The sequence below is a fragment of the Lichenostomus cassidix genome, chromosome 8 (genome assembly GCF_008360975.1).
Source record: "Lichenostomus cassidix isolate B80296 chromosome 8, HeHo_3.0, whole genome shotgun sequence".
Lineage (NCBI taxonomy): Eukaryota > Metazoa > Chordata > Aves > Passeriformes > Meliphagidae > Lichenostomus > Lichenostomus cassidix.
Window position 1 is genome coordinate 18,873,795 of NC_139489.1, and position 26,312 is coordinate 18,900,106.

The 26,312-nt window shown below is 38.5% G+C and overlaps 1 protein-coding gene and 1 long non-coding RNA gene across 7 annotated transcripts in view; one reads left to right on the forward strand and one right to left on the reverse strand.

The window, feature by feature from the left end:
• The window catches only part of LOC146433985 (uncharacterized), a 285,167-nt gene extending 261,676 nt beyond the window's left edge, over nucleotides 1-23,491 (forward strand). The window contains exons 5-7 of the long non-coding RNA XR_014853774.1: nucleotides 20,029-20,187; nucleotides 22,493-22,556; nucleotides 23,372-23,491. This is a non-coding gene — a long non-coding RNA (uncharacterized LOC146433985). The remainder of the gene's footprint in view (nucleotides 1-20,028; nucleotides 20,188-22,492; nucleotides 22,557-23,371) is intronic.
• COL11A1 (collagen type XI alpha 1 chain) overlaps nucleotides 14,550-26,312 on the reverse strand; it is a 157,735-nt gene continuing 145,972 nt past the window's right edge. For all 6 annotated transcript variants that reach the window (XM_085068224.1, XM_085068223.1, XM_085068221.1 and 3 more), the window contains 13 exons: nucleotides 26,199-26,252; nucleotides 25,712-25,819; nucleotides 25,573-25,626; nucleotides 24,472-24,525; nucleotides 23,486-23,593; nucleotides 22,820-22,873; nucleotides 22,695-22,730; nucleotides 22,537-22,590; nucleotides 21,462-21,711; nucleotides 19,731-19,843; nucleotides 18,872-18,940; nucleotides 17,968-18,201; nucleotides 14,550-16,279 (listed from right to left, as the gene is read on the reverse strand). In XM_085068224.1, the coding sequence (XP_084924350.1) occupies nucleotides 16,133-16,279; nucleotides 17,968-18,201; nucleotides 18,872-18,940; nucleotides 19,731-19,843; nucleotides 21,462-21,711; nucleotides 22,537-22,590; nucleotides 22,695-22,730; nucleotides 22,820-22,873; nucleotides 23,486-23,593; nucleotides 24,472-24,525; nucleotides 25,573-25,626; nucleotides 25,712-25,819; nucleotides 26,199-26,252 (1,335 nt within the window). In that variant the 3' untranslated portion in view covers nucleotides 14,550-16,132. The remainder of the gene's footprint in view (nucleotides 16,280-17,967; nucleotides 18,202-18,871; nucleotides 18,941-19,730; nucleotides 19,844-21,461; nucleotides 21,712-22,536; nucleotides 22,591-22,694; nucleotides 22,731-22,819; nucleotides 22,874-23,485; nucleotides 23,594-24,471; nucleotides 24,526-25,572; nucleotides 25,627-25,711; nucleotides 25,820-26,198; nucleotides 26,253-26,312) is intronic.

The following is a 26,312-nucleotide window of genomic DNA, read 5'->3' on the forward strand; positions in this document are numbered from 1 at the left end:
TACTGGGGTTAGCTGTTGATAACTCACATTGGTCAGGGAATTTGACAAAGCAGGAACGTAAAGATATATACAGAAAAAAACACATTATTTCAGCAATTAGCACTTTAGCAGATTAGATTTAATTCACATAGTCCCAGTGTGGGCTTCAAATAGTAAATATGTATATATGGGAATGTATTTCTGGACAGGTGGTGTAGAGGGGCAGGCAGGGAAGACAGCTGAGAAGCTCTTTAAGGAGAAAGCTGGTTCCAAAGCTGGTCTTATAAAAAAGTTAGGAAAAAGGTGTGTTAGCATCAGAAACATAGATTGTAAGAGCTTAGTTACCACACATGGACGTAGATAATCTACTGGACTGCTGCTTACTCACACACAAAACTACAGTTTGTGGTGGTTGTAGCTGGGGCTGGTCTCTCTTGCTGGTCAGGCAGTAGTTGTGATTTGACCCAGATGATGGACAGAGGCATTCTGAGTTTTGATAGCACCAATCCTGTTCCTCTCAGCTCTGTATCCACACTCATCTCATCGTGTGACTGCTGTGCCAGTGAGAGATGAGTGATTTCTTCTAACCTACCTGCTGCTTAGGCATGTGCTCCTGAAGTTCACTTTGAGCATCTCATTAACTCCCTGGTGGCTCATGTGGGAGGAGATAGCGGCATACAGAAAGGAGTACATGTAGGAACCCATCCTTAGTGAAGATGTTTCTTATCGTGCAGACATTTTTGCTCTTCATTTCAGAGAAAATGAAAATTACAAGTGTTTCTAAAACACATCTACATCTGATCTGACCTCAGCAGGTCATCTGCTGCTGCACAGAGACAAACCACTTTGCTTCTAAAGGAGCCCTAAACTGTGCACAGACCCCAAGGGTTCATTTTATACAAGAGCTGAGGAGCCAACCTGAGATTCTGATAAAAGTTGATCCTTCAGTGAAGTGAGGAATACTCTGTCAAATTAACACATTCCCTTGAGTGTGCATTTTAAAGCTTACTAAGCTCAGTACCGTAAAAGGCAAAACTCTCCTCTTCTATCCATACTCTTTGGCCTCAGGAGTTACATTTCTTCTTCTACCGAAGGCTGGAGGCTAACGGACTGTTATGTCAAAAGTAGCTCTGGAAATGCTGAACTTGATCATGTTGGAGACAAAAATTAACATTGGGACTTTGTACAACTGTAGCTGTCAAGTCTGGGATTCTGAATCCTCGATGACCAGCGCAAGTTACTTACACGAGACAGTGTTTTCAAGGACAGATTTTAGGCACAGTGGTTATTGTAGCTGTGCTTCACATGGTATTTAAAGAGTCTTGCATCTTTCTAAGAACTGAGTATCTTGAACATCTGCTAGATATTCAAAAGTGATTCAGATGAGATCTCTAAGGAGGAAAAATAGCAAGGGTTTGTAAATATGATCAGATCCTACAATAATAACTGAACATCAGTGCCAGCACTAACGAGAAAAACAGAAGGTGTTAAAATGAGCTAGAAAGCTTTTGGCCTATTAGTCTCTCTGCCAAATGAACTTCTGAACTTTGATACACAAGCTTTTAGGATGCTCATGCAGTTAACTCTGTATGTTTTATAATGCTTGTCTTGTCAGTAAAAGACAATAATATCATTGAAATACAACTTTACTGATAACATCTGCTATCTCCTGGTTGTTAAACAGTTCTGATTTCTTCTGGTTTTCAATCCCATCACAAGAATTACAAGTGAAGAAGGACTCCTGTACAGCTGCTTCAGATATTGTTTGTCTGCAATGGCACATTTGTTTTCCATCTGAGTGTTTGCTTAAATTGCATTTCATCCCTCATTTATATTTCTCATCTACATGATAATGTTGTGCATGATGATGCAGTTTCTCTTGCTATCATCCACATGACTCTGTGACTTCATTTGACACTGTGTTAAGGTAAACCACAATCTTGTTAATGGCAATAAGCACCAAGGTGGTTGAGTGCTCCTTTGAATGAAGACAAATGAAGGTAGAGAAATGTCATGACTATACACACTGTGAAGTAAAAGGGCTGTCTTAATGGACTAAAATCAATTTATGTGGATAAAATGACTTCACTAAGACACAGCTGAGATTAACTTGACTGATTCAGCCAACAGCTTGCTTTAAGGTATCATATTATTGCCATATCACTAAGGTCTAAATCGTAACAGGTTCCCTGAGTCTCATACCTCTGCTAGCACTCATGCCTGTAAAACTTAATTTTACTCCAGGGTAGGTACTTAGTCTAATTTATTTCACTACCTAATGCTTATTGCAGAGAATATATTTGGACATAACATTTGTTCTCAAAGTTTTTGAAATAAAAAAACCCCTAAGCTACCAGAATGTCCTATGAGAACAGATGTCACAAAGAGTGGCCAGTTCAGAGGATTTTCAATGAAACTGGCTCTGAAATAACACTGTTTTTCTCTATTCTAATATTTATGCATTGCTTAAACTGTCAGCTGCTAGATGGCACAATGTATTTCCAGTTGCAATATGCATTCATACAAACATTATATTATATATGAAGGAAAAAGACATGATAATGATTTTATTATGGGTAATGGAGCTGTAGAACTCAACATGGTGGTACAGCATGGGTTGTTTTTCCAGAATTTGCTAAGACTGTTAAATTGGTAGGAATACTGGTAGGAAATAAACTTTAATATTTGAGACATGTTTGAAATAAAAATACTTTAAATCCAATGCAGGATTTAAAAAAAACAAAACAACAGTTGTGAGTTCTCATTCTCCAGTCTTTATTTTCTGGTTCTGTTTCTAACATATGAAAACATCACTGTCTTTAAATTTCCAAAGATTTTTTTTTATTATATCATTACTTCATTGTATCTTGTAGCAAGTAACATCCCTGGCAGTAGATCTATGTATGTATGTATGTGTACAATATTTTCCAATAATTTTACTTAAAACTTTTCATATGGTGAACAGTAAATGTAGCAAGGTTGTCTGTTCTGTATGCCAAGGATTTTCCATCTTAGGAAAGATGGAGCAGTCATTTTCCAAGAATTCTGTGGAAAGAGAGAACTTTGTCATGTCTTTAACTTTTGAGAGTGAATTGTACACATGGGTCAAGCATGGATTCAACCAAAGAGCAGACTTTAGGAAAATCCTGATCTCTTGGCAAACCATTTATTTGGTTGGCTAGTTTTGATCCAGTAGCAGCATGCAGAAGGCAGTAGGATGGTAAGACAATGCCCTAAGGCAACATGGGCTTTAGGTGAGTTGCTCTTGATGAGCCAAGCCAAGCCAGTCTCTTACTCCAGTCTCTGACTCTGTGGGGAGTTGAAGCAATGGCTGCTGCTTCTAGTCTGTAGTGATCTATTGATGCTGTCCACTACAACTTCCTCATGTGCAAATCATGGAAACTGGAACTCCAGGAAAATGCCATGACATTACATTCAGAGTCTTATCAATAAAATAATTGCCACATTACTTCAAATTTGGATAAATACGCCCCTGTCCCTGACTCCAGGCAAGCAGGCTGCTTTACTCAGAAATAAATATCAGAGACCATAACTGTGAATGCTGCTTTGTTCTTTACACTTTGGAGTGATTTTTTTCTGTACTACCACGGTCTTTGAAAATTTATTCTCCTTAGTCTGCTTTCAAATTCCTAAATAAAACAGGCACAGGGAGGAGCTTCCAGCTGATTCTCCTGTGGTGCACAGTACTCTTTGCTGTGCTGAACATGTCTGAAATGCTGACCTACTGTTTTGCAGCTTACCTTTTTTTTTTTTAGCCAACTTTCTTCTCCAAAATCTTATGTCAATAATGAGAGATCAACAGAGAAAATAAGTAGGTACTTGACTAGAAAGTGCAGCTATGGATCTGCCTGCTAGGGATGATTTTACATTTCCCAGCATGCATCCATTTGGAAAGTTATTGAGGGGGATTTGGACTTCCAGGCCACTGCAGTATAATCACTGAACAGTTATTTGCTGGAGGCAATCACTATTATTATGGCCCTTACTCCACATCTTTTGAAGGCTCTGAAGGATTGATATTGATTTTTGAGTAGCATTTGTAAGGGGCCTGTGCACTTGAGAGTAACTGGACCTTATCATTAGACTATCTAAGGGATTTTCCATCAACTGTATTTCTAAAGGTAACACTAGTAGAACTCTTAACCTCTGAATCAGAAGATGGATGTATAAGAGACATTAGTATTTTAAAGGAAAGAACTTCAAGGAAACAGCTGCTAAAAGACTGTTTGAAGTTATGATCACAAGCTAACTCAATTTATGAAGGCAGCACAGTAACAGTTTTCTAATTAATTGATCTGATTGTTCTCAAGAGTGTTTGAGTCTTAATATTTACAGAAGTCAGTGATTAGGAAAATGTATTTCTTGACATCAAAACAAAGTGGACCCTCAGAAAAATAAAAGAATGTAACAGTTTCTTGGCCACACTCATTGCATCAGTGACAGCTGATAATGTAGCATGTGAGTCCCAGACCAATGGACTGACTCACCCAATCTTCCCCTCTGACATGGTCCCCCTTCTGCTCTTATCAGTATTTTGAGTATTCCCAGCCCTTCTGAAGCTCCCTGGCTCTGATGACAGCAGGCACTCTGGAGCTGGGGCTACAGTGATTCCCCAGCCCAGGAGCAAAGCTGGGGCTGCCAGTGGGGCCTTACTGCTCATGTAGTCTGAGATAAACTGCATTGCATTAGGCTTTAGATTAACACATCTGAATGAGTTACAGAAATCCTGGAATTTTATAATAGGGTTTTAGAGTCAGCTCAGATTGAGCTAACTGAGGTTTAGGTGAGATTACAGTAAATTTCACCTCTAGTTTGTTGAGCTCAGGTAGCACCTCAGCCAGAGAGGTCACTTTTTTTTAGAAAGAAGAGGTTTCACACCCAAGTCACAAATAAAATTTTAAGATCTTAAGCTGGAAACAATGGTATCTGTATAAATAAATAAACTTTATTTATTTATATATACTATAAATAAACTTTATATATATAAATACAGGTAAAAATATAAGGTATAAATAAAGATATAAGGTATAAATAAACTTTAGCCAAGCAATGACTAAAGTTTATTTACTACATGGAGCTATAATTAAATAAAAAATAAAATCGACCTTTTTTTTCCTAAATTTCTCTTTCTAAAAAATTAGGCACACAATATGTCTTTTGCCTTTTATTACTTTTAGTCTCAGGTTCTCACACAACCTGATTTACTGTCGCCATAAATAGAATCCCAATAGGAATGCTATTTTTAAAAAAAGAAAGTACGTATTCCCAGGGTTTTACACTTGGAATCAGGCAAAAACCTGAGGAAATTAGTCTTCAGCTTAAGGACTTTTCTTTCTTACTACAGTCTGGTAGTTATCTTGGCCCCCATCTTAGGTAGTAAATTTACCCAAATATAAGTCCTGCATTATTTTAACTGCTGCAGACAAAAAGCTTGTGGATAACTTCTCCAAATTTGTGAATTTTTTTAAAAAGTGAGAAATATGAACTTGAGAAAACCAACAAATTTTTTATGTTTATTAGAGTGGATATATTCTTCCAAAGGACACAAGTTTTCCCAGAAATTTGGCTTTAAGAAGTTGAAAAGCTTTTGGAAATATTTGCTTAAACCACACAACTTAGCATGTGTGTCCCTTGTAAATAAAGATAATGTAATGCAGAAGAATCTTATTTAAACTATGCATAGAAATATGCATGAATGCCAATTGGATTCAATTTTCCTGACTTAATTTGAATTAACTGATGGGTCTTTTGACACAAGCTGTACTAATTGTTGCTTATTTGGGTGCACTATATCAGTGAGCATGGCAATCAAAAACTCAGCCAGATGTTCGTATTTTCTTTGATTGCCCACAGCCTTAGGTTTGAAGAACAGTCAATCAGCAAAATTATTCTCCTTAGCATCTGTCAAGGTACTGATCACATTACCATAATGGCAGTCAGAAGAGTAGAACGCCTCTGATTCCCTTTCACTTAACCTGGTATCAGCCTTCAGCTCTCTGCAGTCTTGGTTTGATGTGATCACTAAACATGGAAATTGTGTGAAATAAGCCCAAATATATTTATAAGTGTTGATTTCACCACAGTGAAGAGTGAATGTATTTTTATCTTTGTATGAACTTCTATTTATGTGAGTAACTTCTGTAAAAGTGTGTTTGGTATGTTTTATACTGGCATGTATTTGCAATGTGTTATTGACTGAAGGGGTATTTTTTTCCAAATGTCATATAAAAGCTTTTAAGAAGTTGAAAAATTAAATATGTTCCACCTATGTAAAGGAAAGTTAAGGAAACAAACAGTTTCTTTGGATTTGCTTTAAAACTTTTGGACACCTGTAAGAGACATCATTTATATTTACAGGACAAGCATTTTTTTTTTCCAATTTGTTACTATTTTCATGAAAGCATAAGAGAAAAGTTATTTTTATGAGTTTGTTTTTTCCAAATGTTCTAAAAGTATCTGCCAGAGAGAGAATTTACATTTATTTTCAGATGGGATTCAGATCAAGACTGTCTTAACTTTTCCCTCCTTTCATCCCTAGGTATTTAAAATGTATCATTGCATTTCCTGCATAACTGGATCGTAGCTCATTAAGGGTAAGACCTTTCTTTGCAATCCCAATAGGAGCAGTGCCTAACAAGGTAGAATGCATGGCTTGCACCTATGTTAATTTAAGTGTTTACCATAAACCTGGAGTTCTACCCTGCTCAGGAGTGTTTTAACTAGCAATCCCCACCTGCCTGCCTGGCACCTGAATATTTTGAGCAAGAATTATCATTCCATTTGTTTCTATAGGATACTCTCAGCCTAAGACAGTCCACAGCTGAGGAGAAGCAGGGGAAGAAAGCCCAGCCTAGACCACAGCTGTTAATTTGCTGCTTGTCAATGTGTAGGACTGGTGCAGGTCTCTCACTTTGTTGTACTTGTTGCATGGAAACATCCTAAAGCTGTGAATGTAGAAGAATCCTTAAAGGTGATGGAGTGTGGACAAGAGGATTCTTTATTTTCACGTGTTTATCTTTAAAATTCTGCTAAAATGTCCTCCATATTTCACCAAGTGAAAGCAGACCTTTGGACAGTAACAGCACTCTGCTGCTTCTCCCTGCTGAGTAGTGAAGCTTTTGTTCCTCTTTTACAGTGTTTTATGTGTGTTACATCAAACAGATAAATTTAACCTGACAGATGAAGATAATAGGAGAAAGATTCTGGAAATATTAGCATGGGTGATGAGCTCCAGCAGCACTTAATTCAGGAAGGAGATTACCAAAGGAATCTCCCAGGCTCAACCACAAAACCCTGAATGTGGCTTAGTTCTCAATCAAACCTTTCAGAGAAAAAGATTGCATGAAAGAGGAGCTACCACATCTGCCACAAAGCTGCTTAACATGACTCATGTCTCAGTGGAAGTGGTTTCAGCGTAAAAATTAAATGGTGCTTCAAAACCAATGCCACACATCCCTAGCTCATTTATAGAGTTGTTTAAATATTGCCTTTGCATGCCTGCTGTTTGAATGCCCACAGCTACTCAGGTTTTGCAGCTCATTCTATCAGAATGAGAAACACCTGGGCAAAGAAAACAAACCTCTTTTCATTCCTTCAGTCTAAAAAGGTCTCTCACCTCAAGTTGCAGACATCCAGCTCTGCAGAGAATGACCCCCAGGTTGGTGCTAACTCATGGGAAGTGTTTTGCACAGCAAGACAGGGAGAAAGCTTAGCATGCCCCTGGGCTGTGGGCACCATGGGCAGGGAGCTGAAGGACATGGCCAGGTTCATGTGTCTGGAGGAGCGGAGAGCAAGGTTTGTATTTGGTGGGGTTTGGGTTTTTGTTGTTGTTGGTCTTTTTACCTTAATTGTGCCTCCGAAGAGGTGACAACTAAAGAGGTGAATCCACCTCTTCCATGTGCACAGATATCAAATTCCTCGGGTGCTGCGAATGGTACATTCTTAGTATGACGCTTTTAGGAGAAGTGAGAATTAAGGGGAGAAAAATGCCCTATAACAAGATAGTGGTTTGGCTGGGGTTTGGCTGGGGTAAGTGGAGGTACTTCTCCTTTCACACCCACACCTGGCCTCAAAGTCACCTGGTGTGCTCTGGAACCACCTGGCAGAGCGCAGCTCCCCTCAGGCTGGGCACACAGACCCTGAGGGGCTGCAGGAGGGCTGCTGCTGGGAGTTTGCTCAGAGCAAACATCTAAGAGCATCCTTAAAGCCATCTCTTAAAGGCAGGGCTTTTGTGTATCTCCTTGAGTACTTGAGTGTGAGTATCAACTCATTGCAGTTTTGGGTGCCACAATAGAAGATATAAATCTATTGGAAAACAACCAAATGAGAGCTTACAAAGATGGTGAAAGGCCTTGAGGGGATGCCATATCAGGAGCAGCTGAGGTCAATTGGCTTGGCAAGTGGGGAGGAGACACAGGTGAGACCTCATCACAGTCCACAGCTTCCTCACAGGCAGAAATGGAGGAGCAGGCACCAATCTCTCCCTGGTGGCAAGTGATGGGACTCAGGGAACTGACATGAAGGTGAGACATGAAGGTGAGATGGGGCTTAGGCTGGATATTAGGCAAAGGTTCATCACCCAGACAGTGGTTGGGCACTGGAACAGGCTCCCAAGGGCAGTGGTCACAGCACCAAGCCTGACAGAGCTCAGGAAGTGTTTGGATGATGCTCTGATGCACATGGTATGACTCTTGGGGATGGTCCTGTGCAGGGCCAGCAGTTGGACTTCAATGCTCCTTGTGAGTTCTTAACTCAGGATATTCTATGATTTTAGGATTCCTCAGCTGTACTTGGTCATCTTCCTTTGTAACTCTCCCTTGTCACACACACAGTGTTTGCAAGCCCTGGGCTTTGCCCTTTTCTGCTTTTTGCTGTGTTGTTACAGCCCTGACCTCTGTGTGTGGGAGTCACCCTGCATTTATTTACAGAGATTTGGAGGAACGCATCAAGCTCTGTCTTCCTTCACGGTGTTTGAACAGAAAAGGGCAGAATGCTATCTGGCTATCAGAAATATTCCAGTGTTGCAAGAGAGCCCTAAAGTACTTGGTGATTTTGCTTTTTCTGAGTTATGTGTCTGATTAGAGTTAAATGTTATCATTTCATACACCATCACAGCTGAGTTCCACTTGGATAGCATTCATCCAAATTTGCTGTATATCTATATGATGTATTTATTGTTGTGCATATTAAGAGGATATTAACTAACTGTGCTTGCATATGTTTCAGCCCTTAGTTGGCTTTCAAATTTGTGATTTTGCTTTCATCTTAGTTTTATAGTAGATAATTCTAACCTTCTCATTAAATTTAATGAGTAATCACACTGGCTTACTGCTGTTTCTACATGGTACACTTGTGCATACAGTCATCAGAAAGATTATGCAAAACATGAGAAATGAATGCACACATGCAAAACTGCATAATGTATTGAAATAGTCAAGAATCATTTAATCAGGAAAATGTTCAGGTATCCTCAGTTCATGTGGACTGTCCCCTTTTAAATTTTTTATTGCTTTCTTCAGGAATATTTTCATGGAAAGATGTGTTGCTAATTCAAATGTGGTTCCTCAAGATATTGTGTCTTTGGTTTGAGGTCATTGTGTTCAGAAAATGAAATAGGTCAACTTTAAATTACAGAGGGAGGTTTCAAAGGGTCAGCAATGTGAGCTGATCTCCTCATTGTTTTCATCTGACTTTCCTTGCAGAGACAGCCCTCAGTGCTGCCTGGTCTGTGTGCTTCTCTGTGGTAGGAAAAGGACACAGAAACATGTCCATGTCATTACCTGTTCCTAACCTGGATGGTCCAGACAGTATTTATATTTTGTGAGTCTGGCAGTATGTTAGTGTGAGTGTATATTGATTTCTGAGGCTGCACACCCTCCCCCATCGTCCATTCTCCCTCACAGCCTTAGAAGTTAGGAATCTCATCCCCCTTTTCTGATCTCCTTTGCTTTTCGGTGCCCCAGTAAAATGTGGCTGCTCCACAAGAATAGAGGGAGGCAGGGAAGGCAGTATCAGGACTGTGTGAGAGAGAGGTGAGCACGGGGAGGGAGAGCAAGGCACAGGGATGTGGCTGCAGGCAGTACTGCAGGTGTTTGCCACAGAGACCTGCAATCTTTGCTGCTCTTTAGGTGTGTTTTTTATAAACCAGTTTTGCTGCTGCCTCCTAACTAGGGGGCCAGTGTACCCTTCCTTTTGCATTGGCTCTGAGAAACAAACCTGAGCCCTGCTGTATCACAGATCACACAGGGTGATCTGTGATACAGCATAAGATTTCTCATATTTGCCCATAAAGATTTCTCACTCTCCTGCCCTGTGTTGAGGGAAGCAAGTTTTCTTATTACTCTTTTTGCACGTATTCCACACTGCTTTCTTATTTCCTCTTGTCCCTCCCCACTACATTTTCCTCCTTTCTGTTGTACACTGAGAACTATTTTATTGTGCCTTTCTTTTGTAGAGATATGTTTATTCCACTGTTAGTATTGCACTTAGCTCCTGTCCCCCAGCACATGGGAAAACAATCTTGGTGTGGGTACCAGTACACTTCTTCCTATTAATCAAATATTTTCAATCAGTTTGGAAAAAAACCCTCATAATTTCAAATGAAAACATCACAATTAAAAAAAGAGTAGAAGTTGGAAGGTGAAACATACTTTGTTCTTTTCAGAATTTGGAGTGCTGTGGAAAGTTTTCACAAATCAAAATTCCATTTTTGGCCCTTTCTGACAGTAAACAGCTTTGATCTTAATATCTGTGCACTGAACAACTCTGCAGGCTTAGAGCAAAGTGGATATTTCTAAAATCCTTCTGAGGAATAAAAAAGGGATAAGTGATCCCTATACATCCAAATCAGAAAGTTACTGAATAGTGAATGTTATGAAGATTATCTATTTATGCATTCTCCAGAGCCTGAGCCCTCCCATTGTGCTATGTTATCTTGTGAGCTAATTTGGGCACCAGAGCCACAAAGTACAGCTACTTTCTCACCTGAGCTGCCACTGCGATGATATTGTAAGAAAAAAAAAAAAAAAGGCACAGGCTCAAGAGACTGGATTAATAGAATATAAACCCTTCTTTTCTTTTTTTTAATTTTTTTTTTTTGGTCAGTATTTGATGGAAAGATACTTTTGTATCAATAAAGACAACTTCACTCTAAACCATTCCACCTCTCATTCCACTTAATATACTTTCCATGCTGTAATGAGGAGAGCCTGCTCTAGAAGTCATTGCAGCTCCATGATATACCCTGGCTGATTTGTGTGGCCTTTCTGAGTAAGATTCTGAGCAAACTAATAAATAAGAAATCAATATTTCCATTTCAGAAACAAGAATTATAGTGTAATATTTTTATTTTGTTAGTTGCATCCTGAGTTTCTTCATTTAGTTAATATTTTTAATTAAAAAACCCAGCTTTATGGTTCTGCTGTAGCTGTATTTAGTTTTTCCTTGTGCTGGGGAACTTCAGAGCTTGTAGGCTGGGTCTCTTCAGGCCACAGCTCACTGGCAGTGCATTGCTGCAGCCCAAGGGGTGCTGTGTCCATTTGCAGGATCTCTGGCTACGAGATATTTGAGGTGAGAGGGGACTCAAGCATGAGGCTCCTGTGTTCATTCCTGGTTATTGGGATGACCTTGGGGCTCTGGGCATCCTTGTCTCAGCCCTGTGAACTCAGAGAGGTTCTTGTATTTAAACACTGAAAACACAACAGAAGATCCAGTTTAGAGAACTTCTGGGCCTAGAAGAGAATTAATTTAGTTTTATTCTGGCAGCTTTTTGGGTGGACTGAATTTTTAATTTTTATTCCCATTTTAATCACAGTGCAAGCTGGAGTTCTTTCATGCTTCTGCAAGATTTAGCTATATTGCTTTTTTGATGTTAAAAAATAGTAATTTCTTACATTATAATAGGGAACAGAGGAGGCACTTAGATCCCAATCCCACTGCTGAGTTTTTAAGAACTCTTGTCTGTCTTACTGAAGTTAGGTCTGTTTTGATGGAGATCACTTCTTCCACCCTTGAGAAACTGGAAACAAAGTCAAGGTCTGCCAAAGCTCCCTGGACAAAATAGACAAAACATGCCCATTGTGGGCTTTGGCTGCATCCTCTCTCATTAGAACAGATCCTTCATTCACACAGCTGAGAAAGAAACAAGCCCAATTTTGGCTAGAGCAGGGTGTCTGAGTATCTGTATGCTTGCAGCCTTCCTCACTGTATTAATCTTCAATGTTCTTATTGAAAACAAAATGTATAAATAGCTTTAGAGCAATCTATTCCTTTGCAATAATCTTGGCATTGCTTTTCATTGAACTAACAATGAGCCTCTGATAATTTATGTGCCTTCAAAAGGAACACAAATAAGACACATTTCCAGGTAAATATAATAGACATGACATTTAATATCCTGTCTTTGCAATTTTCACCTTTTTTTGGTACATGTACAATAGATGTTCTTTTACAGAAAAATGAGTGTGCTTGCAATAGAAAATCAGTACCTATTAAGGCTTCTACTTCCAGCCATTAGCATGTGAAGATTAATTTTAAAATTGACAAAGCTGTTCCCAAGGGGAAGAATCATAAGCAGATAACTCTTCTTATTTTTTGAAGCTTTGTAGCTTTTTGCATCACAAAGTGACTGTTGATGTTAGCCATAATGGCTCTCACGTGGACTTGAAAAAACATCTTCATTACATTTGCAGTTTACCAAGGAGATGTGCCTGTCATGGTGAGTTGATATAGCCCTATCCTGGGTGAGAGAGAAAGAGAGGCAAAGGAACTCCACACATGCACACAGAGCAGTTTGTGTCTCTCTAGTCATAGCTTGTCATTTAAATCTCTTGTGTGTCCATGTTACTCTGGGCAGAACATTGCCTCAGTCTGGAATGTTTTTGGGCTTGGCTTGCCATGTGCTGATTTACTCCATTCCATGCAACATGACCTCAATCTGTGTTTGCAGTGAAAAAACCATTTCCTGGATGGCTTTCTGTTTAGAAGGGCTTGAAGTAAGTTTTCAAAACAAACTGCCCAGTCTGCTTTAGGTAGGGTGTACCCTCAAGATCACAGAACATCCAAGTTCTGTTTCTAAAGGTAAAATCCAGATGCCATATAAAAATTTCAATCTTTTTGTGCTTGCCCAGGTTTTTAATTTAGGGTATGAAAAATATTGATAATTGTTTTGTTTTGGGCTTGGCTGAGTAAGGGATTTGACTTGCATAGTTTTGGAGGTTTTTTCAGTTTTCATGTGTTTTATAGTACAATATGATGAATCTGAAGTTTTATGTTATGGATTTGACTGTAGAATCTGTAGTTTTTTTTCATAGGAAGACTACTGTGTGAGTTTTGATGTGAAATTTCTTTCTGTTCAAAAGAGTGCCCTTTTGGTTTGTTTGTTTGGGTTTTAAATGCTGCTAATAGGAGATTTCTTTCAAGGGAAAAACAAAAGCATAATTTTTACTTGAAAGCAAGAATATAAAATTTTTTTTTCCCCCTTTAATCTGAAACATGGAGAGAACAAGAACAGCAGATTGAAAAAGAGAATGGACAAAGAGGAGTTCAAATAACAAGCAATGGTGAGATGCTTTCATGACAAGGATGAATAGTTAGGTAAGTGGTTAAGGCCTTTAGAAAGCTTAAAGAATAAACCAGATGGGTCCTTGCCTGAGAAGTGTGGAAGACTCAGGTTCATTTCCTCCTTTGGAATGTTGCCAACACAAACCTTGGCAAGATTCTTGGACTAATTCTGGAAAAGATCTGGTTTCATTTGGCTTCTTGAATACATCATTGCACTCTTAGAAACAACATTCTGCTGCAGACTAATCCTGACTCTGCCAAACCATCTTTATTTTTTACCCTAAAGCACCCAATCAAGAAGTGGTTTGGGGTTTTTTTTACATAGGCTTGAACAGCTCAGCTCCTAACTGAACCCAGCTGCCTTGAGCAGGAGAAAGTGGCTGCTCCTCTGCCAAACTTATTGCAGCTGCCCTCACAGCTTCCTTAGACATAGCAAGAGTTCATAAAAAACAGGTAGCAGATTAAAAAGAGAGGTTTTTTTAAAGAAGGGGACATTCGTCATGTCATTGGACCCATCACTGGTTCTGGTTCCACAGTCTAAAATAAGGTGCTGGAAATATTGTGTTCCAGCACTTTCTAAGTCTTGGCCTAGTTCTTGTCTTCCATTTCCTGTTAATAAATAGGGTCATTTGCCTACCTGATGGAGTCCTACAAGGATAAGCACAAGACAGAAATGGACAGACACTGTAGGCTGGGTGTGGCTGGGGAAGGAATATCAGGCTCTGGTCTTGTGTTTGATGGTATTATCTGGACTGCGGGAGCTATAAATCCATACAAACCAGATGTAAACTTAGCAACCCAGATGCCAATGGCCAGATCAGCACCTTCTCTCCTAACACGTCTCTTCCCAGTACTTTTGCCCAGTGTTTGCCAGGACATATAGTAAGATTCCTTTTTTTTTAGCCTGGATGGTCTGGAAGCAGAGTGGAGTTACAGTAATGGCAGTGGGTAAGTTTTGGACATAGAAATAAGAGAATGACCAATCCAGATTGACAAGACTTGATTTTATTAATAAAATTTGTATTTTCCTCTTTGAGGTGACAGTTACAAACTTTGGTTCAAAAATAAAAGAAAATATGAACAGCAAGAAGTTGACTTTTGGAATCTCACTTTTACATGTATAAACGTGCATAAGAAAATACCAGTTGGAAACGAGCCAGCAGAAACTAGTACTATTTAATTTAACAATTTATAAGAAATAGAAACAAACATTTCTTTTCAAGTCTTACATATATTACGAAAAATAATTACAAAAGGATTTGTGTTGTAAAGCTAAAATGTAATTTCTACTTCCAACTACCTGAATAAAATGTTCAGAGGGAAGGCCAAACCAACATGTTTTTTTGGTGAGCTTTGAATAGTGAATTGTAAGGTTGTGGGTCAAAGACAGCTCTTTAGGAAGCAGTCCCTCCTATGTTGCTTAGCAACTGTGTAGAATCACATGACCTAGACATATTGCATCCCTGGCCTTCAGGTGGAGTAACAGAAAGAAAAATAATTCATATTAATGGGACGGGCAAATATTCTATAGACTGTTCTCTGAAACTTTTAGTATCCAGTTCAGGAAGCAAACATCCATCATTGCTTACGTAAACATCTAAGTAAACACTGCAAAAATCCATAAATAACTGTTTAGAATCCAGTTTTTATATTTATGTAGCCCAAACAAGCACAGTGGAAACAGATCCAGATGAAATTAAAAAAAAAAAAAAAAAGGAAAGCTATATGACCAATTTATTTCACAGATTGGTTTTTCTTACATATTTTCCCCACCCAAAACTAGAAACTTGTTTATTTTAGGTATATACAGTTATCTTCTGAAATTATGGAATTAGAATAGAAAATAAAAAGTCTGAGGTATAGCACCATGGAAAACAGCACCTTTGAAGGTGCTTTCATTTCATTATCTAAATTCATTGTCACAGAGTAATATCAGCAGAAAAGAGTTGGTTGAGTGTGCTGCTCAAGATCTTCCAGTTTTGCCACCTTAAGATTACTGGCGACTTCAAATAACAAAGCTCTTCAACAACAATATATACAAAGGGATTTTATTATTAATCAGAAATGGAATTGGCTTCACTGGCAATTACAGGTTGGTTTTTTTTTTAATTTCAGAATACATACACAGTATTGACAATGTAGGTTTGTAATTATAAAATTAAGAGCCAGATGCAATTCAGAGACACATGCAAGTTTTGGAAATGGACAGAGAAATCACAGTATAGTACTGTACATAGAATAATTACAGTTTATATTAAACACTTTCTTAACACCTCTTTGTTGTAATGGAAGGAGCACCATTGTTGTTCATTTTTTTACAGCACCAAAGGAATCCAAAGGGGGTGTTCCTGAAGTGAGCCCTATGTTGTCTGTCTGTGCCACAGCATCTTTGCAAAATAAGTTTAAGTCATGTGATTCTGGCCCTACAAGGGCAACGATTACTTTCTAGGTAAGACATACATACACAGCAAGACATTTTCTATGCCATCCTTATTCAAAACTTGCATGTGGCATGAAGTGGGTTGGTAGCACCAAAGTGCAACATTTGTGTTGATCTGGTTTTGTCTTAATCTTAACCAAGGAAGCAGACAGGACCGACCTCAAATCCAAACTTCTGGTTCTGATCACCAAAGTCATTGATCATCACATCAACTATAGGCACTTGGTCTATTTTGGGTGTGTTGATTTCAAGCACCGTCTTTGCATAGCCCTTTCTTGACTGTTAAAAAAAGAAGGAAAAAAAAAAAGTAAAATGTTATAGAGCTGTATAAAATATATGAAAAGCAAAATGTTATAGATCTGTGTACTGTAGATCTTCATAGGTTATGTCTGAAGTGTAGAATTTGTAAATCATTGCCCTGTCATGCACCAGATATTGCAAACTCTAAATCTTGCATTTTCTTATGATTTCATTTTTAAAATGTGATATGGAATGTTTTGATTTTAGAAAGAGAATGGCCCACAGATTTTTTCTTACTGAAGGAGGCCTACAAAGTAAAAAATAATCTATTTCATGTTTCTTAGAGAATTCTCACAGCAGTCCACGTCTTCCCTGTGAAAAAAACCCACTATTTAGTACTGAAAGAAAGAAGATCCACTTCTAAGAAGAAAGACTGTAACTGTCTCACAAAATATTAGAGCAGCTGTTTGGATAGGAAAAAAAGTAGTATTCTGACAGAACTGCCAAGTGCGGCACTTAGAAGGCAGCTTTGAAGGCACACCCTTGCTGCCTAAAGAAATCTCTCTAGCTGCTCCATATAGCATTCAGCCCAGTCATCATGTCGTTTATCAGCACTGCACTTCCTTTAGATGGTCTCTGATATCTGCTGAGACCCCTTTCAGCTGTACCAGGGTCTTGGAGTGCAGATGGGTATCCAGGTTGACAGATCTGAGTGTTCTCAGTTTAGTGACAGTTGCAACTTTCAGCTTTCTCTAGAGCTCTACATTTACCCTCTGTGGATAACAAAAAATGAAAATACAAGGCACATAGAAAGGCTGACATGAATCAGGTGTGTATCAGAATGTCACTGCTGAGGGCAGGGGACTCTGCACCTTGTGAGCTGCATCTCTGCCTCAGAGCCAGGTGCATATCCTGGCACTCTCAGGTCTCCGATTCTGTATTGCTAACCTCAGAAACTGCCTTCAAAATGCTCCCATATTAACACTCAAAATAATTAATGAGGCTTCAACAGTCACTTGTTCTTTTGATTTCTGTTTCAAAGTGTTGAATACAGACTGTTCTGTTTCTGAACAGTGATAACAATTGCTATGCCCACAGCCACCCTGACAGAGAAGTGCTCAGACACCTGGTGTGTGTTTGGACACCTCTGGGGATTTTTAGCTAAAGGAGAATTCTGAAAGGTAAAATCCACAAACTTCACCTGGCTTTGAATACACAAAATGAGAAAAGGAAATACAAAGTTACATATCAAACTGTTAAATTAATGCGCTATATTCCTGTATAAACATATGGCTTATTTAATACATGTTTTTGCTGTATTCACTAAATATTCTATTTGTGTATACCTTGATTTTTAGTATAAATTTATTCTGCTGATGGGCTGCCTCCTCTTATTCTCTTTCTTTTCTTCTGCTCTTCCCTTATCCTGTGCTCATACACAGTTAGCAGCACAGTAGTTTCAGCACAGTGGTGCTGACAGCCTGCATCCATTCCAGGCTTGTTCCATTTTTGCTGCTTGGCTTAGGGTTATTTCTTTTTTGGTACATAGGTGAAAATTAAATATGGAACTAGTGTGCTGTGGTTAAAAATCTAATAAAAGTCAGTATATGACAAGTAAAGTGTTTACAAAGCTTTTCTCAGAAGAAAGCTGTGAAAAAATAGATTTGTTTGATTTCTATTTTAAATGACAGGTTGGTTTTGTAAAGACTCTTTGAACCTCTACTTACTGCACAGCCGTCATGGAGAGCTTTGATGTAAGGATTGTTGTCATAAGACATTTCTTCATCATTGGATCCTAAGAACCTTAGTGCTTTGTCATAGCTGTCAGAGGGTGCGTCGTGCCAGGCTACAGACTGGTGACAGTTGTAAGTGAAATTTTGTCTGGCAGAGGCACTCAGTAGTTTAAGGAATGTCATTTGGACCATATTAATGGAATTGCCTTCAACATCCAAATAGGAAAGCTGGAAAATATAAGAAGTTAGACAAATATTTATCTGTTTTCTTTGGTAAAATGCAAACCAAAATTATTGTTGACAAAAGAGAACCACATAACTGTCCTTAATAAAAAAAATCAACAAACGCATAACATTTTATGGAGTTTTAAAGGTGAATACATCTATGACTCGGTAAATAAATTTTCATGATGTAGCACTATATTTAGGATGAAGAACTACATATTTTAGCTTTGTTCTACTGGGAAAGACAGATAATTACTCCTACCTTGCAGGGTAAAGCAGCAGAATCTCTTTGGGAATCTGTTTTTAGTTAATCATGAAGTTATGTCAGCCTGCAGCCTCGCCTTTGCATACTCAGTATATTTCCAGTTACCCAGACTGGGGTAGGGGATCTGTGCTGCAGCTGCTTTGCTAAGGTTCAGTGCTGAGGTATGGTCTGCCAGAGGCCAGAGCCTCAGCACCAGCTGTGCAGGTGACCATTGGGATCACTGTGGGACTGCAGACCAGGCTTTTGCTGTCCAGTGGCAAGAGCTACATTATAGCTGCTGCAATACTTAGGGCAAAAGGGCTGGGTGTCTTTTCATTATCTAAATATTATAAAATCCCCTGGGAGCTGCTGATTGCTGATAACATGTACCTGATTTGTGAATACAGTTATACTGCAGTGTCAACTTACAAGTTTGCCTCGCTTAAATTCACTGAACCAAGATCCTGGATTCTCCTTTGGCCATGATGAAATTCTAACCTGTGTGGTCAAACAACAGACACAGAAGTATTTGAAACATATGTTAACATACATAAAGGTTTTACATTACTTGGGTTAAATTTCCCACCAGATAATAAAGAATGGTTCTTTCTGTAATCTCAGCTACTTTAAAGGTCTAAAATTGGATTTTTTTTTTGTAGAGAATGTCTTCAAATTAGTGACTTTAAATGGAATGCAAGAGAGTTAATTCTATTTGAGGGAGATGGTTGTAATCTGTTAAGATTCAGGTAAACTGCTGGAATAAATTGTTGCTGTGAAGTGTCTAAATGAATTTTCATTGGTGTTGATGCTAATAGATCCCTGTCATTTAGGCAAGCTTCTAGAAAGCTGTCTTCTCTACCATATGCCTCAGAAGATATTATCTATAACAGTGAGTAAGGACACTTAATACAGCTTTTTACATCTACTTTGTACAGGAATACATGAATAGATATAAATGAACCCACAAGAGAAACACAGAGTAAGAGTTTAGCTTTTAGCTGACAAATGCTAGATCATGTACTGTAACTGACTGCTCATCTGTGTTGCATTCTGAAATGTAGTCAAATGTTAGCAAGCAGGTGCATAGATTCCCTATCTGAGAGTGAAAATGGTATTTGTTAACTCTGTGTACCATTTTACTGCTCCATTCAGTTACATCCAAATGTTAACATAATTAGAAAGACAGCTATATGAAAATGTGACAATGTAATTATCCTGTTTAGTTCAACTTTGCAACCGCACAGTAGGAACTGTCAACAGCCAACTGAAAACACAGATTGGTACTTACTCCTTCAGATTTCTTATCTGGGTAGATGCAAGTTTCCCCACCTGCTGTGAAATTGCAGTATACTTTGAAGGAGTCTCCAGAACAGCCCTGGTTAGGATCAATCCAATATTCCCCTAAGACAAATGAAAAAAATATTTGCCTTAGACAGTGGAAATAGTAATCAGAAGAACCAGGCTTTACTGCTACCTAACGGTCCTGCAAAGTTTGTAGGAGAGTTATTTAATGTGAATGGTTTAGGTCAGGGAACAAGATCTGGAGTCATTTGCATACTTATCTGCATGAAAAGGTGTCTGCACAGGGCTTGGTGGAGTTGCAACTGGCACAAGGACCTACAGCTTCCACTGAGAAGGATACACCTCAAACAAAGAGCTTTTTACTCCTGCGTTTACTCCTGGCTGCAACACCAGCGAAGGCTGGACATGAAAGAGAGCTGCAACCCATCCAAGGTCTATTAAAAGTCAGTGCTTTTTAAAATCTGCTATTCTAATTATTATGATGATTTCTGTGATGTGGGTTCTTATCTCCAGATATTTCAAAAACAGAACAGCAAATGACTTTTTGACAACTACAGTTCTAATCCAGTTTCAAACAAATAGTGGAGGTTTCAAAGAGAAATGACAAATCCTTTCAGCAGTTCTGCCTTCTGAATATAGGGCATAGACAAAGTATTTATGTGATTTAACAATTTTGTTGATTCAGGCCGTATTTATTGAAAACAGTCTTTCCTTTCCGTAAGTCTTATCCCTGGAGAATTTTGTGTTTTAATGAATGCATTTGCTCTTATTTTACCCAAAATAAGATTACTTTTATATGAAGAAAGCTCCAAAGAAGAAGCAAATAGTGGTAAATGAAGAAGGTGAATGTGTTCTGTAAAAAACATTCCTTATTATGGAAGGTACTGAATTGCAAAATATGTACTTTTCATATAGCACATACACTGTTAAACTACTCCTCAAGGCAACCATCTGTTCTTATCTATCTAGACTGAAAGCAATACAATATTATTAAACTGTCAAAATCTATTTTTCTTCCCATTTAAAAGCAGAAAAATATCACTTTGAACTGTGAAAAATACCCATTGCAATTGAAAAAATTATGAAAGGATGAAAATTTAGTGAAGACTGGCTTTCATTTAAATCTTTTCAGAGGGGTAAAATTATTTAGAAAAAAAAGAAAACAAGAAAGAATAATAAAATCAAGATAGTTCTCAGGAACACTGTGTCTCGTTGATATTACTTTACATTTTATTATGCTACTACTTGGTAGCATTAAACAGTATCAAAGAAACTTCCATGTCTCTTTGCTGGCTGATCTAGGAAAAACAGTGTTGTTGCAGTAGAAAAAAATATTGCTTCTAAGGGTAAAGGTTTGAAAGTCATTATTGAATATAAATTTCATATAATACCAATGGTGTTTTATATTATTATGCTAAACTCTTCCATCACGCTCCTGTTTGGATTGTCATGGAAATGCAAGGTCCACCCCTCAAAACAACTTTAAAAGGTTTTAACTCTCAAATCAGATCAGGTTATGTATTTAAAGAACTTCAGCTTTTACCAAGTGAACATGTCTTGCATTTCTTAAACTTTTATGCCTGTACAAATGCATTCAGTGAGACTGTATTTGTTGAGCAACTGTATTAGCCATCGACCAATAATGCATTATTCTGCCAAAGCATCCTGGCAGACCCTAAGCTCAGCTCTGTGCCTGTGCCATGCAATATAAACCCACCATCTGGGAAGTCTGGGTGGCAGAGCTGCAAATCTTTGCAGGTCCGGGCTGGGTTGTTCTGAGTGCCCATGGGAAACTTCATGTGCTCAATGTCTTGTTTCAGTGAATTCAGTGACCCAAAGATCTCCTCCATGCCATCGGAATAATCCAGAATGTTATCACCAGCATCAGATAACATATAATCAGGAGACCTTCTTGTCTTCTTGGGTGACTGGATTGGCAGTGGCTGGATTACCTCACCTGGAGGGCCCTGAGTGGAAAAAAGCATATCTAATTATATTTTCTTTTATTTTTTCAGCAGAGAAAGACCACAGAATGTGGCTTGGAGGTGCTTTGAATGGGCTTTCTTCAAGGTGTTTGTTTCTTTCACTTTTTTTCCTTCAGAATCATACCTATGTGCTTTGATTTACATGCAAAAAAAAAAAAAAAAAAAGGTAGAAGGCCAAACCATTGTTGTGCTGTAAACTCTTCTCACTACATTGCATTTTGGGGAGGAGTGTGTTGCCCTCACACAACTGACATGCAGAACTGACTTGCTGTTGCCTCTCTATCCCTGGAAATTCCCCCAAGCGCAGACACATTCTATGAAAAATGAAAACTGTGTATGTTTCCTATGATAAAACTTCAAAATTCCACTTGGGGTCTAGGAAGCAATATTTAATCTCAAGAAATTGAAACACATCACTCAGATTTTGATTCTTCATTTTAGGTTGTTATGATATAAAAAAGAAATACGTTAACAGAAGAGTATCATCAGGGGAAACCAGTAGAATTGTGTTTTCTGTGCTTTATTATAACACATTAAATAATTATTGCATGAGGGTTTTTTTGTTTCTGGGGGTTTATAGGGGTTTTTCTTTGGGTGTTATTTTTTGGCTTTTTGGGGTTTTTTTTGTTTTAAGTTTCTAATGGCTTTTTCAGTGCAGATATGTATTTCTGTGTCTGGTATCTGTGTTTCCTGAAAAATGAATTTTCAAACCATCATTCATATTTTATTCCCCAAATGCTGTTTTTTACCCTTGTCAAAACAGGGTCATCCTGTCAGTGTAAGGCCAAGGTCAGAATTCTTACTTACTGGAGGACCAGGTGGACCAGGTAAGCCACTGTCACCCTTCTGACCAGCAGGACCCTACAAAGCAATGAAAGAAGTGCAGTGTTGGCCATGCTACACGTTTACAAATAACATACAAAAGCTAAGGAAAAGAACAAAAAATATAGAGGAGAATTACTCACACTGGATCCTTTGGAACCTTTTGGACCCTGGGGACCCTATGGCCAAGAACATAAAACTCTGGTTGGAGAATATTGCACACAACATGGGCGTGGTTTGAACAGGAGGGCTGGATGAAATTACTTACAGGTAATCCAGGAGGACCAGGGGGTCCAAGTGGACCAGCAGGACCAGAAATTCCCTAAAAAAAGAGTAAGAGAATAAGAACTAAAGGATTCTACATACTAGACTGCGTTAAAACGTTGTATCTAAGAGAAAGGTAATCCCACTTAGTGTCCAACTGTGATGAGTTTTGAGTTAGGCCATTTGTTAGAGGCCAAAATAGTTGGCAAGTTTAAAGTAATATGTGACTAAGTGGCTTGTAATTGTTCTTACACTGACTGTAGTGTTTTGTCACAGCTGTGTTCCTCTTCAGATTGGCATGGAAACCTCACATTTTATATAGTGCCTTAAAAACATGGCTTAGTGACTAGGAGAGAGGAAGCTACTTTGGGTGATGCAATTGGTAAATGTGATGAGATTGCTGCTGCTACTTTTGTCTTGTTGCTAACTTGTGTGATGTGTGCATGTTATGGTGTTTGCGTTTCCTTCATTTTCTCAAACACTTTATAACATCATTTTAAGATGTTTAATTTTGCTGTGTTTGTACAATGCCTAAGAAAGTTTTAACCTCTTGCAGGAGACTCTGGGTGTTAAGTGTTTACAACAACTTTATGTCTTTCAAAGGAAGCCTGGAATATGTACTTCTTGCTTACGTGGAACTTGAATGGAGACACAGATATGTTGTACTCACTGCATCACCCTTGGCTCCAGGAGATCCCTGTGGGCCAGGAAGACCCCTATCACCCTTTTCACCCTGTTCTCCTGGAGGTCCAATCAGGCCAATCAAACCAGGATGTCCCTAAAAAGATTGAAGAAAATATAGTTAAAACTCAATATACATTAAAGGTGTTTTGCAAACACATGTTTGCAAAACATGACCTTTCACATGCTATTACTGTTGCTTGTCAATAATGAACCTGTAAACAAATTATTCTAATAGCATATTTATTGTTGTTAGATGGCCTTTTAAACTTCAAGATTATTTGCAAGTTGTGACTACTTACTCAGTGAAAGATCTAAGTGCAATGTAGTCCTTAGTGAAACTGATACAGAAGTAACAGTACCCCTGGGTACAAATCTCATACTAATTTACACATTCAGATGCCATCAGCATCACATAGAGTTCCACATGTGATATGGCTGTCAACAGCTGATCCAAGCACATGAACAAAACCTGAAGTTCACAAGGCACAATCATATTTGTGTCCCTTTCTCTACAGTTTTTCTCTGATACACAAGCAATCAATATATTTTTGGGACTCCATAGGAAAATGCTATCCCAGATGTCTCGATCAATTATTTCGAAAGAAAGTATTACAGCTGTTAAATATTTGTATTTTGTTCTTTTAAAATAAAAATCTCCAATACTCATTATTTCTACTTGCTTTGTTCTTGTAAATCTGACAGCTCTCTTTCCATCATATATCTTTGGGATTTTTATTGCAAGGATCATGTGGTCAATAGATTACCACAAAGTAAGCTTTTCTTTCTAGGTATTTCCAGGGTATCAGATATGGCTGAAAACTTCATGACTACTATTAGGGCTGTGGGAAGCTGGTTGATAGGTATGGTATGGTGTCTTGCTGATACAAACCCTACTGTTTCTTTCTGCTAATTTTATATAGACTTTTAGATTAGGCCAAAGTTACAAAGGCAAAAACAAAGAGTAAAGCATACCTTCTCTCCTTTGGAACCTGGATCTCCTTTCAGTCCAGGCAAGCCAGGTGGTCCCTGTACAAATCAAGAGAAGTAATGTTAAAATAAGTTTTAACATATTGCTCACATCATGTTCTCTTGAAATGTTGTTAAAGGCAGTGCAAGTCAAAGTACAATTATTCAGTGGTTGATGGTTGTGATTGATGCTGTGATTCAGAGCCCAAGATGAAGTTGAAATATATGTTGAGAAAGTCATAATGATGCCTCGATGGTATTTAAATTACTTTATAATAAGAAATCTATGAAGGGTTATATGAATAGAAATCTATGAAGCAGAATGTCAACTAAATTCTTGATTTGAGAAATCTTTAGATTTTGTAAGAATGGCAATGCTTTTGGTTTTGTGCGATTTGTGCAGAATTTGGTGAAAAATCCAGGCCATGCAGTGCATATGCAAAAGACATGAATTTTTCAGAGGCTGTTAATCTCTCACTGCACATGTATACATCAGGTGTAGAGCTGCTACACTCAGTCTGTGTCTCCTCACCACTGCCCTCCTGGTGGCAGTGGACAAGTTCTGATATGGATAGCAGTGATAAGAGACCTTTCAACCTGGCATGTATTCAAAAGTGCCAGAACATTTCATGTACAAAATATTATTCAGTGCTTATGCTTTCTTTCTCCACTTCAGGATATCATTAGATGCAAAAACCTAGGCAAATACATAATTCATGAATGAAATGTGAAATTTTTAAGCTTTTGAAATGCAGAATCAGACTTTTCACCTGCAGTGTGTTGTGCTCTACTGCAAATCAGGTTTCATACTCTCCTGATAGCAATCTTCTGTGGAGGTTGAGAGGGGAAGGAAGGGAATCTAACCTCAGCAACTTTTACATATCAACTTTACTTTCTTAGAATCCAAAATTAAGTTGCAGCAATGTATTGAAAAGTTCATGTTCAGATGACAGGAGTTCTGTGTGTTTGTGAGCATACAGTTCATTACATTAATATACTTGGCTTCACATTTGAACTGAACATTTAAGCTCTCAAATGTTAGAAGTGAGATCTTTTGGTGGTGAATTTGGAGGTTTCTATGACTGACATGTGGGAAAAAATGCTCACCAGAGGTCCAGAAGGGCCATCCTGACCTGGTGCTCCAGGCATACCTTGTTCTCCCTAGAAAAAACAAGAAGTTTGCTTTACCAGAGAATATACAGGAAATGCAACATTTAAAATATTACTATGTGCTCCCCTTACTTACCACAGGGCCAGGAATGCCCCGGAGACCCTCTGGGCCAGGTTTTCCTGCAGGTCCCTGTGGACCAACTGGCCCTGTTTTTCCAGGAGCTCCTTCTGCACCAGGTTCACCCTAAAAAGAACAGCCCAGGTCAGAGAGGCAGAGCTGACTGAGTTTGGCACTGGAAGGGTGTACAAGATGCAAAGTGCTTTTTAAAAGTCAGAGTACTGCACAGGAGGATTTCCTGAGTGCAATGTCTGTGGCTTCACAGAAAGATGTGGTGCCAGCAAAGCAGGTTTACCTTGTTTGTCACAGGTGAGCTGTGTTGGGCCTGCACTGCTGGCTCCACTCCATTATACATTGCTGCTAATTCTGGGTCTGAATTTGGATTTTACAGTTTATCTATTCTTACTTTGAGAAGTTGCACACTCAGTGCATCATAAGCAATTTACTTTTAATTTATAAATATTTTATATTTCTATGCTTGAAAAAAAACTCTTCAGTGTATTACCTTTGCACCTTTTTCACCTTGTCTGCCTTCAGCCCCCGTTGCTCCAGGAGGTCCCTGTAAAACACAGACACTGAGCTCCTAACCTCAGGCTTTTTCAAATATAACCAGTGAAAA